The 24,704-nt window shown below is 41.8% G+C and overlaps 1 protein-coding gene across 2 annotated transcripts; it reads right to left on the minus strand.

Moving 5' to 3' along the window:
- Positions 1–9,230: 9,230 nt before the first annotated feature.
- Positions 9,231–23,943, minus strand: myl13 (myosin, light chain 13). 2 transcript variants are annotated; one of them, XM_050074970.1, is made up of 6 exons: positions 23,872–23,943; positions 11,974–12,139; positions 10,657–10,684; positions 10,111–10,260; positions 9,746–9,919; positions 9,231–9,643 (listed from the first exon to the last, which is right to left on the minus strand). In XM_050074970.1, the coding sequence occupies exons 2-6, from the start codon at positions 12,079–12,081 to the stop codon at positions 9,537–9,539; spliced, it is 567 nt and encodes a 188-aa protein (XP_049930927.1). In that variant the 5' UTR covers positions 12,082–12,139; positions 23,872–23,943; the 3' UTR covers positions 9,231–9,536. The 2 variants fall into 2 exon arrangements, with proteins under 2 accessions (XP_049930927.1, XP_049930928.1); XM_050074971.1 differs by lacking the exons at positions 11,974–12,139; positions 23,872–23,943 and adding an exon at positions 10,792–10,841.
- Between the last annotated feature and the right edge of the window lie 761 nt (positions 23,944–24,704).

Here is a 24,704-nt window from a genome sequence, read left to right on the forward strand (position 1 = left end):
CTCTTATTACGCTCTTATTTTTGCTCTTTGGCTTTTCACATTAAAAGGTCTTATTTTTAAGGGAGCCTGAAAACAACGGTGATCCGTGTTGACAGGGTTTATGATGCATTATGTCTGTTGAGTTAAACTGGGCAGTGTAGCATTGGCTGCAGATCACACTAATGGGATCTGTTTATTCATTTGCTATTTATCCCTCTATCTCCAAGCACTGTATGAAATAAATGCAGCTGTCTTGTAATGACTCAATCATATAATTATTCTTATGATAGACTACCGCAGCTTCACTGGCACTGTGGCATGTAATTGTCTTACTTGTAAATATAGTTTTCAGTGTCTTGAGAGAGAGCCTCCGAGGTTATGCAATATGAATGCAGATAGAGACTCATACATTTCAGGCTTCTGGAGTGAAGTGGAGCAGAAACTACCGCCTTTGCCCAGAACCCTCAGGACTCAATGAGTTATACATCCCCAAACAATTAGCCCAGACTGTGATGCAGCTTAATAAAGGCTTGTTGCAGCAATTAACGTTTCTGATGGTTGACAACAGCATGAAAGGCAGACAGTGGATATGATGTTCTGGAGCGCCAGAGGCTGACAGCAAATCTGCATTTTGCATTGTTTGCCCCAAACTCATTTGCTTGGATACTAAACTGCATTTAACCAGTCATTAGCTCAGCTAGAAATTAATGACTTGCACAACAGCTTGAGGACGCCACTACAGTCTTAACAATGCTTCATTCATAATGCTATGATGAGGTGTTTCCCAAAGCACTGTGCATCAGTTTCAATACAAAAACAAGTTAAGGTTGAGTAATGTTTCCAGTCACTTTAGGAAATGATTGCTTTTAAGAAAAATGATCTCAAATCCTTGGTGGCATTTTTATTTTAAAAACACCCTGTCAATGTTACACAAAGGTGAGTTCATTTGTCACTGGCAGAGCTACTCAGCCTGCGACAACAGCTTAATCATCAGGTCTGACAACAACAAAAAAAATCTGATAAAGGCCTATACCGAGCATTCAGGAAGTACACAAGACCCCATCACTTTTTTCACATTTTGTTATAGTGGAGTCAAGAAAAAAATGTATTTATTGTATTGTATGTATGTAAATGTAAAGTATTCAGACCTTCTCCTCGTACTCTCTTCGTACTTAGCTGAAGCACCTTTGGCAGCAATTACAGCCTCAGGTCTTCTTTGGTTTGATGCAACAAGCTTTGCACATGTGGATTCGGGGATTTTCTGCAATTCTTCTCCACAGATCCTCTCAAGCTCCATCAGGCTGCATGTGGCTGTCAGTGGACAGCTATTTTCAGGTCTCTCAAAGACACTCAAAGACATTCGCAGAGTTGTCTCTAAGCTACTCCAGCATTGTCCTGGCTGTATGCTCAGGGTCATTGTTCCGTTCGAAGGTGAATCTTTGGCCCAGTCTGAGGTTCTGAGTGCTCTGAACCAGGTTTTATTAAGGGTATCTCTGTATTTTTGCTCTGCTCAGCTTTCCCTCACCCCTGACCAGCCCCGGCCGCTGAAAAACACCCCCACAGCATGATGCTTAGAACTGAGGCCGAACAGTTCAATCTCAGTTTCATCAGACCAGAGAATCTTGTTTCTCACAGTCTGAGAGTCCTTTAGGTGCTTTTTGCAAGGCCCTTCTCCTCCGATTGCTCAGTTCGGCTGAGCAGCCGGCTCTGGGAAGAGCCCTGGTTGTTTCGAACTTCTTCCATTTAAGACTTACGAAGGCGACTGTGCTCTTAGGAAACTTTAATGCAGCAGAGTTTTTTCAGCCTTTCCCAGATCTGTGCCTTGACACAAACCTGTCTCTGAACTCTGCAGGCAACTCTTTCGACCTCATGGCTAGGGAGTTTGGTCGGATTCGAATTGTCAGCTGTGAAACCTTACTTGCTTTATTGTCCATTGTCCAGTCAACTGAATTTACTGCAGATGGACTCTCATCAAGGTGTAGATCAACATTTCTAGTGTCGTAGTTTAGACAACATGTATATGAGCTGACTTTGTCATTGGGAGGTTCAGAGTATGGTGCATGGCGTCAAACCTAGGTGACGCAGTTGCCAAGCTACGGACTACTGTTTGAGACCAACAATTAACAAAACTGAACAGAGGTTTTGCACCTAAATATAATCACATGCTAATCACATTGTTGTTGAAAAGCAAAGACACATAAACTTACAACATATCTGCTACACACGAACTGTATGTTACATATCCGTGATTTGCAGAAACAAACAATGCCAACATTCATTCCGGTGACTAGGTTGGTTCACATACTGCAAGGAATACAGTTTGTGTCAGTAAAAAAAAAAACAGTTAAGCATATTGTTTATGATGTGATGTTACTCCCGGTTAAACTGATAAAACTCTAAAAATTCCCATGAATAATACAGAGAGCTTGATGTCAGTGTCCTCTGTGGTAGCTGCCTGTGCTCCAAAATGGGGGCATGAAGTGCAAAATGACACCACACAGGGGAGGTCTCACAAAAACACATTACTGAATGCATTCTGGAGCTTATCCCAAAGACTAAAAGTCAACTCTAGGGAAATGCAATACAAAATAGGAGGAGCAGCCCTTGAATTGGTATCATTTTCTTGAGAGTCAAAGCAGATTAAAGCTTCTGTGGTGCAGTTCAGATGCACCACCACAGCTGGAAGTTTACAGATACACTAGAGGTAAATTTTCAGGTTGGATAAAGCAAACAATGACATCCTGATTAATGTAATTTTTCTTTTAGAGTATTGTTTGGAACCTCCTCTAAACCATAACATTACTGGAACTAGAGACCAAGATGACAAGGTTAAACATGTAAAACATTTTATTCCATCGGTTACATCAACACAACAAAGAAGCACCTGTTGCCAACAAATCATTCGCTGACTCTACTTATTCTAAATCTTTGACACTGATGAAGTCTTTCTGAGTCTTTCACATTGAAGCTGCAGTCAGAGGAATGCCAAAATAATAATATACCGTAGCTCAAACCATTGGCTAATAAAATGCGAAGTGGATGCTAAATATATGTCTGTCTAATTCATCATGTCAAATGAGAACATTTTATTTCAGCATTGTATTTGCCGTAAAGAGATGGGCCTTTCAGAGCCGAGGCTGAGTACAGTTAAAGTGCACTATAACAAGAACAGCGCCGCTCAAATTAAAGAAATGATTCCATTATGATACAGCCAGTTCACTGAATTACTTCGGCTGTGCAGTTGACTCGAAGCCATAAACAGGTGCTATCCTGGAGGTCCAGTGGAAAATTGGCTGTGCACAAATAAAGGCTAAATATATAGCCCGCTGCTCAGGCTGGAGGAGGAGGGCTGATTGACAAAGATTATGTGGTGTGATGAAGGTCAGCAGAGCAGAGGAGGAGAAGTGCTGGAAAAAGCTATTTGTGGTGAGCGTGAAGGTCATATTAATGTAAAAATTAAAATAATTTGGCTGGATTTGATTTCAAATTAGTTTATCCCCTTTTAAGCTGGTGGGCTAGTCATTACAACTCATGCTGTACAGCCGAACGCCGCTCGAGCCCACAGAGCCCACTTAGTTTTAATTATAAAGTTTAGCCCAAGGATTCCAATTATGTCTGAATTTTGGGGACATGTGATGCACAAGACATCTAGATGGGTTTAAATATTTTTGCTCTAATTATTGTTATTACATTATTATATTGCTGGTGGTGTAAATTATTATTTTTTTCAACTTCAAGCTAAGGGGGAACAAGAAGGACAAATGAGGAAACTAAAAAAAAGTGAAATGCATGTTCTAAAAATGTTCCAAATGTAAATGCTCACTGGTTGAGTGTTAGGGTAGTGATGCCACAGTTAAAGCTATGGTCTACGTTTAAAAAGACAATGAGAAAGATTTGAAAAAAGCATCCCCCCCCCGGACACACACCCCTCCCTCTGTGCTCCATGATCCCTCCCCTCCGAGCTCGTGTCCTCCTCCCCTCGTCCCCTCCTAACAGACATCAATGATAACGTTATTTACCTTCATAACTGACAACATAGTTTAGCAGCCTCAAGCAAATAAACATGCTGATGTGACAATGTGTAAACATGATAGCAATTTTAGCTTACAATGCTAAAAATTAGGCTAACGTCTCCGTTGAACAAGTAAACAAGTGTTGACAATATTGCAGACAAAAAATGTTTTGACGCCGTCTAACCAGGGGCGCCACCAGGGATTTTCGGCCCCATGAAAAGAATTTTTACTGGGTTTTGAGCATAGCCCGCCGGGAGGCCGTCAAAATTTTTTGATGCTATTTTACATAAAACTATGTATTTTCATGGTATTTTTGACTATCATTCCCATATTTGTGAAAAAAGAACAATCTCTTCCTCCACTTCCACATTCCTCCCTGACAAACTTGAAGAGGATCCTGGACCTGGCTCTGTAGAGTGTATGTTACATACATAAACTATATAGTATTTCCTTTAATGTAGCCTAACTATTGTAATAGCATCATAGTCACCGTTTCAGGTGGCCTCCCACCATTTTGTTTTACTCAAAGGTGCTTTCAGTGATTTGACCAAAAATAACAAAAGAAAATGCGATTTTCACTAACAATCCCCCACTGCTCACTGTCTCCCTCTTGTAGGTCTAATTTATCTCCAAAACTGTAGACTCATAGGTGGTGGCATTGGATTTGGGGTGAAAAAATACATATATGAGGCTATATGGTCGTCAATCTATTTAATATTCTGATTTCCAGAATATATAAACATTTCTCTGATTGGATTGAGAGCAGTCACCCAGTCTGCTGCACACACCACAAATTTTCTCCTCTGTTCCTACTGCAAGTCTTCTATTTCAGTGATAGCTGAATTTTAACAAAACAAAAAAGTTATATATATATATATATATATATATATATATATGCTTTTTAAACCATTAAAATTGTTCAGAACTATTTTTATTTCATTTATTTTAATTAACCTTTTCCATAATAATAGATTCATCTTTTATGTCTTTTGTGTATTGTTTTTTGTTCTTATCTGACATTTGAGTCTGTCATAAAGCATATCATTATTATTAATTCAACACACAGCTGCTCACCTCCTTCCTCATGTGGGGGTACTGGTTCAGGAGCAGGTGGAGTTGGGGGCTGACAGACAGCTGTTGCTGCTGCTGCTGCTGCTGCTGCACTTGATGTATCTGTTTGGAACGAGGCATCATTTTGACAGAGGGGAGGTCAACTGATTGAATATGAGCAGCTTGCTAAATGTTTGAGTTTGACTGTATTGATTATTTAATTAAAACAACAGTGAAATGTAAAAATCCAGAGTTTTCTTCAGAAATATGAGCTAACATGGGGAGAAAAGTGAGCTAGCTTATAGACCAGGGACAAAGTTAATATTCCATAACTTTCCACCACATGAACCACTAACAAACCCACCTTGCTTTTTGAAATACTGGGTGACATACTGTCGACTATTTGCTTCTTTCTCCTCTCTTAGCTTCCTTTCTTTCTGTTTTTGGCTACCTGATTTTTGAGGCATATTGCCGTCTACGCCTCCTTACCCGCTGTCTGTGACAAATTATGGCGCACTGCAGCTGATCCAGTTGGACTGAACCATTTTATGTCAATAGAGAGGGGGGGGCGTTAATGCTTCCAAAACAAATAAAGTTATTGTTACCAGTACATTGTAAATAAAATGTATTTGTGATTATGTGTTAGTTAATAACTTAGTGTCATATTATTTTTTGTCAGTATTATAATTTTATTAGGGGCCTCTCTGGGCCCCTCTTAATCATGGACCCCTAGAATCCTTCTCCTTTTTCCCCCCTTTTCGGCGCCCCAGCGTCTAACCACACAAAAAACTAACGGCAGCTTTCACAGTCATAAGCCAGCATTGGCATACAGTTATCTATGTCACAACATCCACAATAAAAACGAAATATTACCTGTTCAACAAAAACTCCGCTGTATCAGCATCACTTTTCAGGCCCAGATCTTACTGGAGCTTTCTCCATCGGTCAAAGGATGACTCGATGTTTACTCTGCTTTGAGCCCTCACTTTGTCTCATTTCCTCTTCGTTTCTGCCTTTTCAGAAGCAGACTTACGCTTCCTTTCGGCCTTTGCCGGTGGGACAAGCAGAGGCCGCTTGCTGCTGTCGCTCTCTTTATTTTCCATATCGAAACTCGTGTAGCTGAATCGCTCAGGGCCTTACAAACCGCTCGTACTTTCAAATGCGGAGGGGGGTTGGGACGAGGCGGGACGAGGAGCAGAAGTGTCAAAATGGAGCGAGGGGATTGGACGGAGGGTAAGAGAGAGAGAGTGCAAATTTGAGCAAGGAGTAACTCCCATGTGGACCGGATGGCTGTGATTGGTCAATTTCTTTGCAGGCCTTAAGTAATGCCATATATTGTACCTCAGCATAGATTGTTTTAATATATTTTTTAAAGGTTGTATCTACCTTAATTAAACAGTGATTCAATGCACCACCCAGCTACCACTTAAGTGACCCAAATCAAACACACCCACAACGTTGTGCCACCAACAGGTGCGTTCTGGGTGGAGCTACATTCTAAATGCTAACATGCATGCTAACATACTAATGGTAGATCATCCAGCTGTGACTTCTGTGTCCACTGAGGAACTTTAACCTTCAGTAAGGTGTGTGAGGGCTTTCTGCCGTTTGTGACTGGTGAGCTCTGTCACTTTTTGACTGCAGAGCCTTATTCAGCTCAAATGTCATCCATTTCCATCTGGTTATCCAGGGCCGGGTTGCGGGGACAGCAGGCCAAGCAAAACACCCCAGACATCCCTCTCCCCAGCACCGCTATCCAGCTCCTCCTGGGGGACCCCAAGGTGTTCGCAGGCCAGATGAGATATGTAATCCCTTCAGTGTGTTCTGGGTCTGCCCCGGGGCCTCCTATCAGTGGGACGTGCCTGTAACACCTCTAACAGAGGGCGCCCAGGAGGATCCTGATTAGACATTGAACCACCTCAACTGACCCCTTTGAACACAAAGGTGCAGCGGCTCTACTCCGAGCTCCCTCCAAATGTCCAAGCTCCTTCCACTTTCTCTAAAGCTGAGCCCAGACACCCCACTGAGGAAACTCATTTCGGCCGCTTTCGGTTATTACCCAGAGCTCATGACCATAGGTGAGGGTTGGGACGTAGATGGACCAGTGAATCGAAAGCTTCGCCTTCCAGCTCAGCTCTCTCTTCCCTCTTCTCTCTCATATATACGTATAACTACATGTAATTCGTGTAAAGAGCAAAGACGAAGTTGATGCATCTGCATAAAAAGTCGACAAAAGTACGACAACGTAACGTTGGGTGAGTAATTGTTATACACATGATTTTGTGGGTTAAGGACTCCTTTAATAAATTTCATTTTGTAGTCTAAATATGCTCTTTTATTTAATAGGTCTATCATATAACACCATCATCATATTTTTTTTCTTTACCCTCCCCCCTGCCCCCCTTTCTCCTTTAAAAATACAAGGCTGTATTGTGTATTCAGGAGTACATTTTAACTGACCTACTATTTTACTTTTATCTGAGTACATTTTTTACCAAAGTAATCTAACTTGTAGTTGAGTTAAAATTCTTAAAATGACAGCAGTTTGATATTTTAGTAGTCTTTCCAGCCCTGCTACCATAGCCTACAGCAAAGAAACTATTTTTCGTGACGCAAACCGTACAAGAACCGCCAATCTACCGTGAACTCTAAGAAAGTTCAAGCAGCACAAAACAGTACAAAATTAATCGTATTCAAATCTGTGAGAAGGTTGTGTTATTTCACTTGAATTGTAAATGTGGTCTTGAAAGAAAGAGAGACAGAAAAAGGGGGTTATTCAACAAGCAGGAGTACTTAAATGTGTGTAAAAAGCATCCAGCAGGATTGATAATGAGGCTGATTATGAGTCTTTAGTTGAAGTGTTGAAAGATGCAGATTCATCAGCAATGTGAAAGTAAATGTGTCATTGACTGGATCAAATGAAAATTTGAATTTAAATTACATTCAATTTTGTGGCACCGGCGGCTAGATGGGTTGTGACAGGTGAACTTCAGAGGTTTATTATGCTCTCATTTGTATGATGAAAACAGGACTGGGGCTTTAATCAAGGAGTGAAAACCACAATCAAGCTTTCAGGGTCCTTTATTCATTCAGCAAAGGAATGACATGTTGTTTTTTTCCCCTACAGTGTGTGTGTGCAACCGCTGTATTTAAAGGGAGAAGACATTATTTAAGCAACAGCTCCCCCTGCTGGCTAAAGGAGGGACTCACTACCAAAAATGTCTGTCGGATGTATACCCAGTAATTGAATCTGTGTGCTGTTTTTGAACTTGAACTTGGAGTTTGAGCTGCCTTCATTACAAAAAAACAAATGAATAAACTGTAGGTGACATGTGTGAGATTTTATTTTTTTAATTTATTAATTATTTCAGAATGCTGAGACACTGGTTTAGTACTAATATTTTGTTTCAGGCCTACATAGGATGAAAAATGGCATAGAACAATGGAAAGTTGAATAAATAACTAAAAATAAAATAAAATGACATAAAGTAAAATAAAATAAAATAAGATATAAAATGAAAAATGACTGTTTACTGTAGGTAATTTTGTTTATTAAGTTCACCTAGCCAAAATTACAATGTCGTATTTATGGTTTTATTTTGAAATTATATCAAATTATAATTGTATGCTTTTATGTAATTTCACACTTTTTAAAGCACAAATAACTTGTTCATTTGTCCAGATTACATTAGAGAAAAAGACAAATAATTTATGTGGGACAGCCTTCTTTCATTTCTTTCTTTAATTTACCCTGTGCCTATGTCTTTTATTTTGCCTTTTGTGTGTTCATCTGTTGTACACCTGGCCTTATTTATACAGCTTCTTGGTACAAAGAGTTGCTCCTAGTAACAAAATTCTAAAAAGAATTATTATAATTGTGACGTTTTCTTAGAAATTGCCCTGAAAGTTGTTAAGATGACAGTTATTCACAGAGCATCTTAGACTCTGAAAGAGCTCCTAAGGTGAAAATGGTGAAAGAAGATTCCTTACTAAAGATTTTAAGTTAGGAGCTCTCTGAGAATAAAATCAAAAGAGTTTTTTAGCTCCAGTGCCTGACAAAGATTCATGATGGAAAAGTTGCTTTTCTAATAAACTACTGACAGCGTGCTGGAGTTAAAGTGTGTATAATCATCTCTTTAATAATGTGTGGTGCAGGTTTGAATTGTGGATTTGAAAAAGAGAACAGCATCAAAATGAATTTATTTATTCACCATGATCCACAGCATGTAGGTAAGGTGCAATGTGTGCACGGCATCAACACAGTTGGTCTTAGAAAAACAAGGTGAAACATTGATGAGTTAGAGACCCATCCGAGATGCATGGAGATGAGAAATATACAAGATGGGATTTACAGAAACGGAAAGATCTTCCGCAGTCAAGAATTAAGTGTCTTGGTTCCCAGTTAAGGAGAGACCAACTCATTACTCACTCATACTGATTTCATAATGCAGACAGACGTAGTACCAGAATGACAATGAGGCTGAAATACCCTTTTTAAGATGCCATGAGGTATTTCACAAAAGCTTCATAATTTATGCACCCGTTAGCGTCCTCCTGGTTTTGCATCAGCTGCTCCACCTCGTCCTCCCTCATCTTCTCACCTGTGGTCCATACGGAAGAAACCAGGAGGAGTGTCAGCTCGATACGCATCCTTATAAAGACAGCTTTGCAAAATCTGTTTGTGGTAAGAGGCTTTTACTCACCCAGTGTTGCCAGGACGTGCCTGAGCTCGGCTCCCATGACTGTGCCGTTCCCCTCCTTGTCAAATACCCTCAGACCCTCCACAAAGTCCTCATATGTTCCACGGTCCTTGGCTTTGCAAATGTGTTGGTGCATGGGCAGAAACTGGTCAAAGTCAAGCATCTTGGTCTGCATGTCTGCGGGAGGAAAAAAGTGGCTTTAACACAGAAAAGGATAACTGGACAGGCTTCAGTCATGAACGTTATTTGAACCTTTCTCTGTATTAAACAGATGCTACTTGAACCAGATTCAACACAGTGCAACACTGATCTGACTGCGCACATGCAGGCGGATCACTCAGCATTCTGTTACGGTGCATACAACCCACCTTCAGGCTTGGGCTTTCCAAGGACATACATTATCTCTGTGTTGGTAGGATTCTGGCCCAAAGCCCTGATCAGATCACCACACTGGGCGTAAGTGATTTTCATCTCGTTGCCTGGTGTCCTGTCGAACAGCTGGAAAGAATCTTTGAAATCTGTGAACAAAAAGACAAACAGGTTATTCCTCCTGATTCCTATTCAGTTCATTACGATCCAAGAGTGCATGCAGAATCTTTGAGGGTAGGCCTTGAAGGTGCTTCAAAGACATAAAAGGTAAAAGGCTCCTCTGCTAAAAAGGAAACCAGAAAACGTCAAACCCTGAGGTGTTCAACTCTACGTTGACTGACATGTGCCTTCATCATCTTTTCAAATGGATCTACTTTGATGTAAATGTTTATTTTAAAATAATATCCCTGAGCCGTTGTATCATCAGCTGTTGCTAAACATTTCTCACACACTACTTGAGAGCATGATCATACAAATCACTCAATCCCTCTATCGAACGATCCATGCAACACAAATGACATCTGAAACAACAATCTTAACCTTACCCTCAATTTGCTCGGGGGTAAATTCCAGCTGGAAAGAGACAAAGCACATAAGGCGGTTAGATGCTGCTGATCATTAAGGAATCCACAAGAGAAAGAAGTGGGATTTACAGCAATGGAAATGAATTTTAAACAAACCACTGGACGTGAGCCCTCCACCTTTGTCATGTCAATCCAACAGATCGAGTTACAGTCTGCATCTGCTCTGATCATAGTGCATTGTTTATCAGTGACCTTGGGTCGAACACCCCTTCCCCTGTCGGCTACTGTCAGCTTCATTTGAGTTTATTTTTAGATGTGATATGTCGCAAGGAACGTTTGATACTGTATGCACCACCAGGATGTAAGATACAGTCTCAACAAGGTGCAGAAGTCACAGCCTAAGGATTATGTCCTGTACAGTGCTGATGCACTTAATTTCACCAGAGCTGCTAATTCATCCACCACATGGAGATGCTTTAAGACTTTAATAAAAACAACTGCATCTGTATGCCACTTATGTTATAAGTCTAAAAATAAATCATAGCTCTGAATAGCCGCGACAAATGATGACTATTTATACTGTATATTTTGGCCTCCGATCAAATGGTGCCCTCATTTTCTGTTTCATGTCTGGATATCTAGAAACCCCAGCCCCTCCATGAAGCTTAGTAAAAATATTATCCAAACACTTATAAGCATGTTTAAAGATGGATGGCGATGGATGCAATTATCTATATTTTTCTTTCTCCCGCTTTTTCCACCCCTTTTGCCCTCAGAGGAATGGCGCGGGTGGTCCGCTGTTCACAGACATAATGAAAATCATATTTTGTGGCTTTAACCGCGCTCCATTGTAACATGGCAGCTTGCTAAACCAGGAAAACATTTATCCATTGAGAAGGGGCCAAGTCAGCAGAGGATCTTTCCATGATGTCTGGTATCAGCTGGTTTGCCTCTGAACCTCCTCCTGACAAGAAGTCACAGCTTCTCTGTAACTGTATAACACAGTTTATTATGCATGTTTGAAGTTTGATGAAAAGCTAAAATGACTGTAACTATTAAACAAATTGCCAGCATAACCATAATCCATTCAAACAGCTGTACAGTTTTGCTTGCACTGCCAGGTTTAGATCACATGGGGTCTCTGACGTTCTTTAAACACAAGCTTGGCTGGTTATCACTGAACAATTTCTGTGAAACCTTCTTTTTGATAATGATCTTCTAGCAAGAAAAATAGAAATGCGACTATGATAAAAATAAAAACATCTTTATATTTAAAGTTTAAAGCAGATGTAGAGTTTATCAGCATTGCTTAATATTGCTGTTTTTCTCTTGTTTTACCGTCACTGTTGTAGGGTCAAAGTCCGGGGTCTTGGGGCGCTCAGGCTCTGGGGGTTTGGGGGGTGCTGCTGCTGCAGGCTTCGGCTCTTCCTTCTTCTTTGGGGCCATCGCAAGAAGCTCTCAAGAGACAAAGTGGAGGACCGAAACAGCAGAGGGATCCAGCACACTGCGGATAGAGGTGACCCATTAGAGGTTAGGCCCCTTTATCCACTGTCCACAGGTGTCATGTCCTCCACCCCCCTACAGTGCCCAACCACACAGCCTACAATAGGGGACGTCTATAAAAGGATATGCCTTTGTGCTTCTATTTAAGACAATGGTTGTTGTAGTGGGTGTACATCATCAGGATGTGGATGATAGTAGCTGAAGTCGCACGCCTGGGACCTTCTGTTAATCAGGCTATTTCCAACAACACAACCTTTGTGTGACCTCCCTTATCCTGAACCGTTGACCGTGTTCAGTAAAGTGTGGTGATTATTAGTGAGGAGGGGATGAAGAAAATGAAGAAAATCATGATTGCTGTACAAGAGGGGTTGAAGTTGTTTAAATTACAATGCCACAATGCTGTTTGATGGGAAGTGGGAACTGCAATTCTCAGCAATTATCAGTGATTGCCATTCAAGATTGCAACCAATGACGCAGCAGTATTCACTGCGCACATGCTGTGACAGGACACGTGTTTATGATGAACATTTATCTGGTCTGATCAGAGGGATTTGCACAGCATTACGCTCAAATCTGCTGCTACGAATGCTGTTTCTGTCTGATCTTGGACTTTCAAGTGTAGTTCTATGTGAAGAAGCCTCTCTGAAAGCAAAGTGTCAGCAACACAGAAGTTAAGAGAGTAATCCAGGATGACACTAAGTGCCACTTTGTGAAGCTGCCATTCACACTTGGATGAAGGCGGACTTTGTAGACAGAGGGGCAGCCAGGTTGGTGTCTCTGGTGTTCACGTTGTTATGAAATGAAAATTGTAACCAACACAAGCAAATATTCAGTTTATGTGCAAACCAGTTTAGAGTGGAGCAGCCTCCAAAGGCCATACTTTACATTCATATGAGAATCATAGCTGTTTTAATCCTTTAGATTTCACAAATACTGATTAAGATGCTCATTCAAAGGGCCCCATGTAGTTAGTAAATGAGTTTCAAAATGGGCCCTATATGGGATTGTCCATGGGTTCCATAATGGCCGAATGCCAGTTGCCCATATGGGTGAGTTTGCCCAAGTGGGCCCCACATCATTCTTGGAACCCATCGGCTGTATTCGGCGTCTGACTTCCGGCAGACGGCGATACAGCCTCTGGGGGCAGACCCCCGATTTTTTGGCATTCCGGTTTGATTTGGGCGGAGGAGGCGAATTTCCGTTTACGACTTCCGTTTATATATAAGTAAATATGCTGAACCATTGCGATGGATTCAGAGTTTGCAGTGACGCCAATTATGTTCCACCTCATTAGTTCACCGCACAGACCGTTTAACCTGGCAACAACTGCAGCCGGCTCAAACGTGATTGGTCAATATCACGCGGACTACAAACAGCCTACAACCGGAAACCAGGGCTCTTCCGCTCTTCTTCCAGAGGCAAGATCTCCGGGGTTTGCCTACAGACTCTACATTCACTGAATATTATGGTTATGGAGTTATGGAACCCTTGGACAATCCCATACAGGGCCCATTTTTCAACTCTTTTACCACCCACATGGGTCCCACATACAAATGTTGGATGGGTCTAAATAACTCTTTCTTTCCAATAACATTTGTTACACTGCGTCCTGTAACCTGTGTATCCACTTATAAAACTATAAGCACACTATAAAGCACGTACTTAATCTGACATGCCTCCAGCCAATCAGTCCAAATTATTTTTGTGGTCACAGGACAAGTATGGCAATTCTGTGTTTGCATCTATAATGCCTTGAAAATATTGCAATGCATTTCTGTTTAGCTTAGCTTCTCTCATGTTGTTGGTGTGTATTTCTGCGTGTTGTCTGCATCATGAAACACTTCAGCATGCGACTGTGCTTCACAAATAAACTTGATGTAAATGTCTTAATATTTTTCCAATTAATCAAAGAAAGTTTGAGCATGCTCAGTGCTTAGAAGGCTGCAGCACTAATGCAGCAGTAGAACATTTTCGAGGTTCTGCTAAAAATACAGTGTAAAATTAAAAGTCACCAAATCATTGTTACCAAAGATAATGTGCCTAATCTCTAAAACAGTGAGCCATTTCTTTGGGTAACGGTTGGACAGCTCATTTTACTTTCATGACAGCAGGTAAATCTGGCGCCATAGATAAGAACCATAACTACCCCGACTGGAGGGCTGATTCCTTTAGTTTACACTCCTGCAAGACTAATAACAGTTTGCATTACTCTATTAAAGGTCCAGTGTGGAGGAGTTAAGAGGATATATTGGCAGAAAAGGAAATGAAAATAAGAATTGTGTTTTCCTTACCTTAGTATGAGCTCTATATTTCTACATAGGGAGTGAGTCCTCTTTTATGGAGGTCGCCATGCACTGCCATATTGCTACAGTAGCCCAAAACAGACAAATCAAACACAGGCTCTATGTAAGGGCATTCGTGTTTTTCTGGAGGGGTTCACATCAACCATTGTAGTCGGAAGCCCATCTGCAATGAGCCACATCACAGAAACACTGATTTGTAATGTGAAACGTGGAGAAGGGGAGACATCTGTGGATAATTCTGGTCTTAGTAAAAACTTTCTGAACACTGAAGGAATTCTAGCCTGGAGAAGTTTCAGCTGGATGCAGCCTGCAATCCTCACCACTAGATGTCACCAAATCCCTTAAAAAGTAAAATCTTAAAAATAAATAAATCTTAAATTAATTACTCGAATTAAATGCTCACAGTTTTCCAGTATTTTTTTCTATTTTCTAAACTTGGAGGCTGGGTGGTGCGGTACAGAATGAATTAAAAAGGACATTCTGATTCATGTACGGGTGCTGCAATCGATTTTGATGGTGCGACCCAGCCATAAAAAAATGAAAGTGAAAGCTAAAATTGGAAGATAAAACAATTTCTCATGCAATGTCAAAGGCTTGATTAAGCTGAACAGTGTCTGTCATTGAACAATAAAGTGATACAAATCCATTCCTTCCTTTGTGTTTTCTTTTGAAGAATTTATTTATTTTTTTGTCAATGTGTTGAATTAATGCTTTTTGTTCCCTCTGCAGATGCATCATCTTTGCACCTACTTCATTACATCCCTTTGTCTTTGCACCGCAAAGATGTTACTCTACAGCTCTGGGATTGTACATCAATCATGGGCTGCCATCCATCTCATGTGACAAAAGCGGCAACCAATCAGGCAAAGAGTGGCAAATGTCAGGAGGGTCATGGCCTTCATCATTTGTTAAGCTTTCAGTGTTGCACCACATACTTTAAAATTTGTCCATTTGTCTTCGAACCTTGAATCTCTTTTGAGGGATATCAACGAGTTTAGAAATTTCCTGTTCATAATAAAAAGCACAGACTTTTGAGTCAATGTGAATTTTGAATGAGCTGTGAGATCGCCTTTGCTCCGCGACCACAGGTTGGGAAAACCAACAATATTGTGGGAGCACGAATAGAATAATTTCACTGTGGTGATGATAATCCAGTTGTCATGCATGATTAAAACAAAATCTACCCACGTCAATCAAACACAATTCATTATGAGCTAACTGGAGGATTAGATTAAAATTTATGGGGATGATGTCAGAGACAGTGTGGGCTTTAGACCAAAATGGTAGCCCATGTTAACATAACCTGTCAGTAACAGTTTGTGCATGGACTGTTTAATGGTTGTTGCAGACAGAGAGTTTTTGAAATGTAGTTGCAGGTTGATATTAATCCATGAGAACACATTATCTAAGATCCTTTAGATACAATTAAGAAATCACAGAAAAACAATCATGCTGCCTCTCTGCTCCTGCTCACTGTGGCCCAGTCCGCCATGGAAGAGACAGGACATTAGAGCATAAAATAATCACCAGATCAGTGCGTGCTGGATAAGTCACGGCTGCAGTTTGTTCCTCATTATTTTTCAAACAGCACATGACTGAAGTGGTCAGTGTCTGGCTGGAGCTAACCGACGGAAACTGTGTATGTCAGTACGATTATAAACGGATCCAGCCCTACATAGCTCAGCGCCAGCCCCCCCTCCTTCAGATCTCTGTCATTGCCATTGACAGGCTGCAGCAACAATTCACAACATGCCCAACCGCACAGAGTCAAGCTCTTAAAACATCCAAGACCTGTGCAATTTGCTATTTTGGAGTTAGTCTGTTAATCTGGCTGGGATCTGGAGAGGCTCCAATCAGTGCACAGTGCCAATTGTTATTTAGACCCATTATTTGACCTTCAGTGCAGCTGTAGCCTTTGTTGTATTGTGTTTTAACAGCCTGGTAACTATATAACAGCCCAGGCTGTTATATAGTTACCCTGAAAAAGTGGCAATTTATATGTGTCAGTAAAAAAAGACACCAGAATCACAAGCTGAAATCATTAACCAAGAGTCCAAAGTGTCTCTGTCATGTGTGATTTTAAGGCAACATATCTCACCCTGCTGTATGTGCTGTAACGGTGTGTGAAATCCAGTTAGGGAGAATACAGAGAACTCTATTTTCAGCAGGAGAAGGTGGGTGATGAAAAGGAGAGATGCTCTTAAATCTCGCAGTAGGCCTCCCTGACAGGAAAAGGTTACGGCAGCAATTTTAAATCATTAAGCCAGAAGTTCTGACATGTTTTAATGTTGAATGACAACTAGGTTTTTGCTTTTTGCATGTTTGCACAATTAGGTGATCATAAATTGGAGGTACTTTACATTATATAACACTACATGTTCTATCTCACACGGGCTCTGCTCTCTGCTGGACTCTACAGGTAATACTCTGCCAGTCATGAGCATGCATTCCCACACTGAAATTTGCATAATTGTAGATGGTAAATGGACTGCAACTGTATAGCATTTTTAGTCTTCCAACTACTCAAAGTGCTTTTTACACTACATGGTACATCCTTCATTTAAGCATTGGTGGCCGAGGCTACAATACATGGTGCAGGTTCCTATGGAACAGCCTTCAAAAGCAAATTGGGGTTCACTATCTTGCCCAAATATAGTGGAATATTAGTGGACTTCCGACTGTACCTCTGAACGTGTGGAGTATGTAAAGGGGTGTCTGATGCTATCAGCCCATCCTTTTTCTCTTCAGAGCCCACTGATCAGCTCAGGCTTGTTTTTAGGATCTGTGCTCACTGGAACGACTCAGAACTGGTGAAAACAGTTGGGTGTATGTCAGTGTTGCACCTGACTCACCTCTGGGCATGTTACGCCTACATGTTTCCGTGTTCTTTGATGACCCGGGAGATTAGTCTATATTGCTTGTCTCTCAACCCCTGCAAAGTTAGGCCATGGCTCCACCCAGTTTGGTGGCCTACCACTTGGGTTGGCTGGGGCCCCCTACTTCTCCGCTGCAGCAGCCTAAGTAATAAAGAAGAAGGCAAACTGCGATGACTAACCTCTGGCTTGGTAGTTCCCAACAGGTGGGTCAGGGTCCAAAAGTGGGTCATGGGCTCATCCTGAATGGACTACAAGTGACTCGCAAACGTGTCAAGTTTGTGAAAAAAAACACACTTTATGTTTTTTTAATCCAGTGAATTTCTGGCACAGAGTTTTTATTTTGAAGTGCTGTTTCCTGCTGTAGAACGAATGACTAACAGATAGCTACTTGACAGAGACAGTAAACTAGACATGCCAAATGTATTAAACTATGTGGACCTTCAACTAATGACTAAGGGGAAATCTGGACCCCGCTGGACCAGTTGGGGACCACTGGTCAGGATCATTGTGGCTGGGTCACTTCATCAGGCTCCACTGACTTTATCCATAGAGTCCAGTAGAGGGCGGAGCCTATGTGAGCTAGAACAAAGGTTACAATATTGTCTCTCTACCTAGGGACCTTGTCACCTTTTTGCCACTCACTGAAGATAATGAAGGACAAGCTGACGGCATCTTGTGCCTCCTTATATACTGTGGGCTCTGCATGTATGTGAGAAGGCATGTCCTGATTGGCCAGCTACTTCAATGTGAATTTCAGTGCTCGTGATTGGAGGAGAGTATTACACTCCAGCCTGTGCAAATAGAACTAGAGTTACAATGTTGTAACCTTCATTTTGCTATATCATGAATAACAAAGATTGGCTTTTTTCAAAGATTATTTGAATTAAGAAACACTTAACACACTGTATAGCTTTAGTTTGCTTCACTGTCACACTATATGAGCATAAATACATGCAAACATAGTTAAAATTAGCATTCATTTGTTGAATACAGATTAGTAATGTAATTAATATATCTTGAAATGCTTTTTGTGAACAGAAAATGTCCAAATATCACTGAAAACCGATACATTCACATGCATGATTGAAAATAAAACTCAGCCTTTTATGTTTTTCAATCGATCACAATTAAAATAATGTGTTTCCTGACATTTTCAACACATTCTGACCTAAAAACAGCATCAAAAAACATGAAAATCTTCGGAGATGTAGCTGTCTAATGTTTGCATTAAAAGACATGTCAGTCACTTTAGAGGTGGTGGCCAGTACCAATCTTGGGGCAACCTTTTTATTTACATTTTGTTTGCTTTAAACTGCAGCATTAAGTGTATGCAGTGCTCTGTAACTGCATTAACTGACAGCAAACTCCCCCGTGGCTCCGTGCCACTGTGATCATTTACCAGCACTCAGGATATAGTGCGGCCAAGCCAATGCTAAAACTAATAAGGTGGTTAATACACCAGCTGGATTCCTGGTAGATGTGACGTGTTCATTATCAACTCCACAAGGCAGTCAGTGAAGTGCGCGAGCGTGTAATTAAACTGTCCCCCGTCCAGCTAGGACTCGATGTGGTATCCAGTTTAGTGTGCGGTGCCAGCCTGTACAGGCTTCACTCCAACATAGACTCTGTTGCCATGTTGTTTGGCAGAAACTCTTATTTAGTAAAGATAATATATAAACACTGTATTTTGGGGGAGTCACAGCTGGGTTTCCATTAAAACATTTTTCAATATCAAACATTTTAGCCTTAATAAACAACATGCTGTTCATGTGTGTGCGTGTGTGTGTGTGTGTGAGAGAGAGAGAGAGAGAGAGAGAGAGAGAGTCTTTGACAGTGTGATGTTTTTGTGACTCTATCAAGTAGAGTATTATTTATTCAGGGGCAGGATGTCATACAACAGGCCCTAAGTTATAGGTTGTCAACATCTGTGGTGTCAAGCACCAACAGCCGAGCCAGCAGCGGAACCACAGTGCCCTCTTTTGGTCACAGGGTAACTAACTATAATTAAAAAGTAAACCTTCTTTTGACTCCCTAATTTTATCGATTTTTGTTTTACTCGTGTCACTTTTTCAGATTTTTTGAGTGAGTTTACACACAGAAATCCTCATGTATCTGAAGCAACCTGTTGCATTAATCATGCACCTCAGTCTTCAACAGGAAGTCTGAGACCACTAGGAGGTCCTCAAGATTGCAGGGGGGCCGCCAAATTATTGTTTGATAATTTTTTCACTCTTACAAATGAAAAGATGTCTGAAAATACACATGAAGATGAATCCAGAGCATTTTGCCTTTTGTAACAACTTATCTTGTGAAAGTGGCGTTTCATGTCTGAACTGCCTGACAAGCAAATACAGGTCAAGACTGCAGCCAGGAGGTGATATGGCTGTCTGTCTGACAATCTCCATCTGAGTGGTTTAACATGCAATGCAATTTTAAATATGAAGGGCGGTGCGGCTTCTGCAGTGATGCCGGCGCTGCGCACGTCCGTAAAGCCGTAAAGCTTTCACTTTACTGGTCCATCTATGTCCCAACCCTCACCTATGGTCATGAACTCTGGGTAGTGACCGAAAGAATGTGATCGCAGGTACAAGCGGTGGAAATGAGTTTCCTCCGTGGGGTGTCTGGGCTCAGCCTTAGAGATAGGGTGAGGAGCTCAGACATCCGGAGGGAGCTCGGAGTAGAGCTGCTGCTCCTTTGCGTCGAAAGGGGTCAGTTGAGGTGGCTCGGGCATCTGATCAGGATGCCTCCTGGCCGCCTCCCGCTGGAGGTGTTCCAGGCACGTCCCACTGGTAGGAGGCCCCGGGGCAGACCCAGAACATGCTGGAGGGATTACATATCTCATCTGGCCTGGGAACACCTTGGTGTCCCCCAGGAGGAGCTGGAAAGAGTTGCTGGGGAGAGGGACGTCTGGGGTGCTCTGCTTGGCCTGCTGCCCCCACGACCCGGCCCCGGATAAGGGGATGACAATGGATGGATGGATGGATGGATGGATGGATGGATAATAATAATAATTCATTTTACTTATAGGCACCTTTCAGACAAAACAGAGTTAAAAAAAACAAACAAGCAGCAATTCTGTAATGACTAAACAAAAGTCGTAATTATAAATATTAGGTATGATATCATCATCACAAGGTCATCATCAGTGCAGGTCACCATATGTGTGTCTCCATTAAATCAGACTGAATGTGCCAGCTTGAAAAGGTGTGTTTTCAAACAGGATTTGAAGGGGGAAAGGGAGTCATTATAGCAAATATGGTGGGAGAGAGCTCCACAGGTGGGAGGCAGAGCAGCTGAAGGCTCTAAAACCAGTGGTAGTCAAGCAGGCAGATGGTGATGTGAGTTGGATTGCAGAAGAAGCTCTAAGCAGAGGGTCCCTGCTCCATCATTCTGTCAGTTGAGGGGTCCTTAGCCTGAAAAATATTGATGACCACTGTTCTAGCACCCTTTGCACTCTGCACCATTGCATTATTGTTTTACTGTTTACAATCCCAGTAGCTTTTTGATCTTGGTCATTTTTGTTGGCCTTGTTTTAATTCTATGTCTAGTTCTGTGTATGTCAGGCATCTCCAAAGTGCGGACCGATTTCCTTTGTCTCTCAAAATAGACAAAACATGGCCCGCCACACAATATTGGTTACTGATTTTTTCGTTCACCTCACAATGGCGGGACTACCATACAGTTTGTAGACATGCACCAAGCAGGGACTACACAAGCAGACCTAATTTGTTTTCCTGAACAGACAGTAAACAAGCAACCCAGTGGTTACCTAACAGCAGACATTTCCTGATCGGTAGAAGACATGGCCAAAGCAAAGATGCTTAAAGTCAACAGCACTGGCCGCTGCTTTCAGGAGCGATGGGAAGTTGTTTACTTTTGCACTCAAACATGAAACAGAGGTGTTTGTGTCAATTGTATGTCATTTTTTTTGAACACTCATATGATGCAAGCAGCAGCTGGTCTGCAGGTATCACATTATCTAACCTGGCCCTCATTCGGAAACATTTGGACATCCATAGTGTATGTACAATGCATCAAGAGTAATAAAAAACTGGAGTCAGACTCCTTGTATGTGTACATATTTACTCGGCCATCAAAGCTGACTCTTACTCTGAGAAACTACAGGGTCACTTTGGACATTTGATGCTGAGCCCAGCTGAGCAGCATCACTGAATCATTCTGACATCCCTGAGATAACCTTGTGTAAAAGCATCCTCACAATAATTCATTAGATTAAACCCCCATTTTGCCCGTCTATCTCTGTGTTATCATCTATCTACACTATCCACTACTCTCCTGCTTTCATGAGTCCATGACAGGAAAAAATTAGATTTATCGAGGTACTTTACATGCATTGATTCATACTCGGAATTTGACTCAGCGGAGCAGAGGGCAGCCTCTCTCCAGCACACATCAAAACGCCCTTGCTGCGAGGCGACAGCGCTAACTGCCAAGTGACTGTGACAAGCACTCGTTTATCTTAAACTCAGTTCAGTGTAGTGATCTGTGCACAGTGTGGAGACGGCAGTAAACAAGCCTCTTATCACAACTGCTCTTCACTGCTGCCGTTTGTTATTGAACAGTTAAATGACCTCTGACCACATCATCCATTATTTGTTTTCCAGCCTTTACTGGTTTCACGTGTTCCCCTTGGGTATTACAAATTGCACTGGGCCATGAGATGTATCCTGATGATTGTGGTGGTGATGCATGCTGATGACAAAAGACGATTCCTAATAAGTCTAAGTTTAATGTGTTAATGGGGAGCGGCTAGCACACCTAATGACTGACGGCGCCCCAGACTAACGTCCAAGAACACAAAATTGAATCCACAAAATATCTCCATACTGCTCATCCGTAGTGATCCAAGTGTCCTGAAGCCCCGACATAAAAAGTTGTTTCGAAAAACGTCATGTGAACTCTGTTTTTAGCCTCACTGTAGCCTGTAGCTCTGACTGCTTCTCTGTGCTCCGCGTTCACGTGTGCGCACTCAGGGTGATCGGTGATGCACGGTCTCTGAAGAGCAGCAGTCTCGTCAGTACTGATGTCCAGATTCTCAAGTGCAGGCATCGCCAATTCCCTGTCTGAGCAGCAAAGACTTTCCTCATCCGATGGCATTGCTTTGCATTTGAAACAACTACACCACCAGGTTTCCAGTGCTGGACTCCCTTTATCCGTCGGCATATGGGTGAGTAGATAATGGCTGAATTTTCATTTTTGGGTGCACTATCCCTTTAAGACTGCACACAGTGTGTAACTGTACTGTTTGTGTAATGCTTAAAAACAAAAAGTATCTCAGTTTATTTTATAAAAAAAAACGTGATGTCTCTGTTCAGTTAAATATCAATTTTTACATCAGTTACTTCAAGATTATTATTTGTTGTTTGTATTTTGGTTTACTTTGATAACCATGGCCGGTATTATTGTTTCAGTTTTGTTTTTCTCTTTCACTGTGCATGACTTGATCAAAAAACACCTGAAGAACCTGGGTCATCTGGACTCCGACAATGTTTAATTGCTGTACTCACATACCGAGATCAAAGCACACAACTTCTGTTCTCATTTAATTGCACCACTTTATTCAGCGTTCCCATGAGTCCTTGAAATCCTTGAAAACGTTGTGAATTTGAGAGAAAAAATCAAGGCCATGAAAGCTACTTGGTCACTGAAAATGCTTGAATTTATACATTTTGTGAAAGAATAGAAATTGAGGTTCTTCTGATGTTGTCTGTCACTTTGACACAGCACAACTGAAACATTTCCACACATTCAAGCCTCTCTTTTTAATTCTTGCCTGTGACCTTCTGTAAAACCTGCTACACTAAACCAAAATGTAAAAACAAATTTTGTTTTTGCCCCCAAGACTTTTTTAATGCACATTAAAGACGTATTTCTCTCAAATTTGACTAACAAATGTGTTAAAATGTGTGTGTTTGGGCATCTTTCCCTCCACCTTCCACCTGACAGGTGTGGCACATCCAGACGCTGATTACACAGCATAATTACTACACAGGTGTGCTTTGGATTGGTCACTATAAAAGGCGACTTTAAAATGGGCAGTTTTATCTCACAGTGCATGTCGGCATGCTGACTGCAGTAATGTCCATCAGAGCTGTTGCCTGTGAACTGAATGTTCATTTCTCTACCATAAGCAATCTCTAATGTTGTTCCTAAGAATTTGGCAGTGCATTCAACCAGCCTCACAACCACAGACCATGTGTAGCCACACCAGCTCAGGACCTCCATGTCTAGCATCTTCACCTGCAAGCGTGGGCGAGTGATTTGCTCATGCCAGCGTTGTGAAAAGAGTGCCCCATGGTGGCGGTGGGGTTGTGGTGTGGGCTGGCATAAGCTACAGAGGACAAACACAGGTGCATTTTATTGATGGCAGTTATTCAATGCCCGCAGATACCGTAAAGAGATCCTGAGACCCATTATCATGCTTTCCATCCGCCACCATGACCTCATGTTGCAGCATGATAATGCATTGTCCATCTGTACACCATTCCTGGAAGCTGAAAACATCCCAGTTTTTGTATGGCCTGCATACTCACCAGACATGTCCCTCCACTGAGCATGTTTGGGATGCTCTGGATTGGAATGCACAACAGTGTGTTCCAGTTCCTGCCAGTGAAGAGGAGGGGCCAACATTACACAGGTTACAACTAATAAAAAAATGTGTGCATAATGAAGTCTTAGATCTTTAACTTAAAGTGTTGCATTTAAATGTTTTAGTGGACCTCTCAATATAAAAATTCTCAGTGTTATAACAGTAATAAGCCTTGTTCCATGTCTGAAATCATGCTGTGTTCGGTACCTGATTTTTAAAGGAATTAGGGCCTGGAAAGTCCTTAAAGGGATAGTGCACCCAAAAATGAAAATTCAGCCATTATCTACTCACCCATATGCCGATGGAGGCCCTGGTGAAGTTTTAGAGTCCTCACATCACTTGCGGAGATCAGCGGGGGGAGTGGCTAGCACACCTAATGGCAGACCGCGCCAGACTAACGTCCAAGAACACAAAATTGAATCCACAAAGTATCTCCANTATCTACTCACCCATATGCCGATGGAGGCCCTGGTGAAGTTTTAGAGTCCTCACATCACTTGCGGAGATCAGCGGGGGGAGCGGCTAGCACACCTAATGGCAGACCGCCCCAGACTAACGTCCAAGAAAAACAAAATTGAATCCACAAAGTATATCTGTACTGCTCGTCCGTAGTGATCCAAGTGTGCTGCAGCCGCGACATAAAAAGTTGTTTCGAAAAACGTCATGTGAACTCTGTTTTTAGCCTCACTGTAGCCTGTAGCTCTGACTGCCTCTCTGTGCTCCGCGTTCACGTGTGCGCGCTCAGGGTGATCGGTGATGCACGGTCTCTGAAGAGCA

This window comes from Epinephelus moara, chromosome 21 (genome assembly GCF_006386435.1).
Source record: "Epinephelus moara isolate mb chromosome 21, YSFRI_EMoa_1.0, whole genome shotgun sequence".
Classification (NCBI taxonomy): Eukaryota; Metazoa; Chordata; class Actinopteri; order Perciformes; family Serranidae; genus Epinephelus; species Epinephelus moara.

Bases quoted from the DNA above. Each gene is read 5' to 3' on its own strand.
- myl13 (XM_050074970.1), bottom strand. From the start codon at position 12,081: ATGGCCCCAAAGAAGAAGGAAGAGCCGAAGCCTGCAGCAGCAGCACCC. The intron at 10,685-11,973 runs GTAAAACAAGAG...GTCTCTTTCCAG, and splicing joins TTGACCCTACAACAGTGACG to CTGGAATTTACCCCCGAGCA. The intron at 9,644-9,745 runs GTGAGTAAAAGC...TATGGACCACAG, and splicing joins GCACGTCCTGGCAACACTGG to GTGAGAAGATGAGGGAGGAC.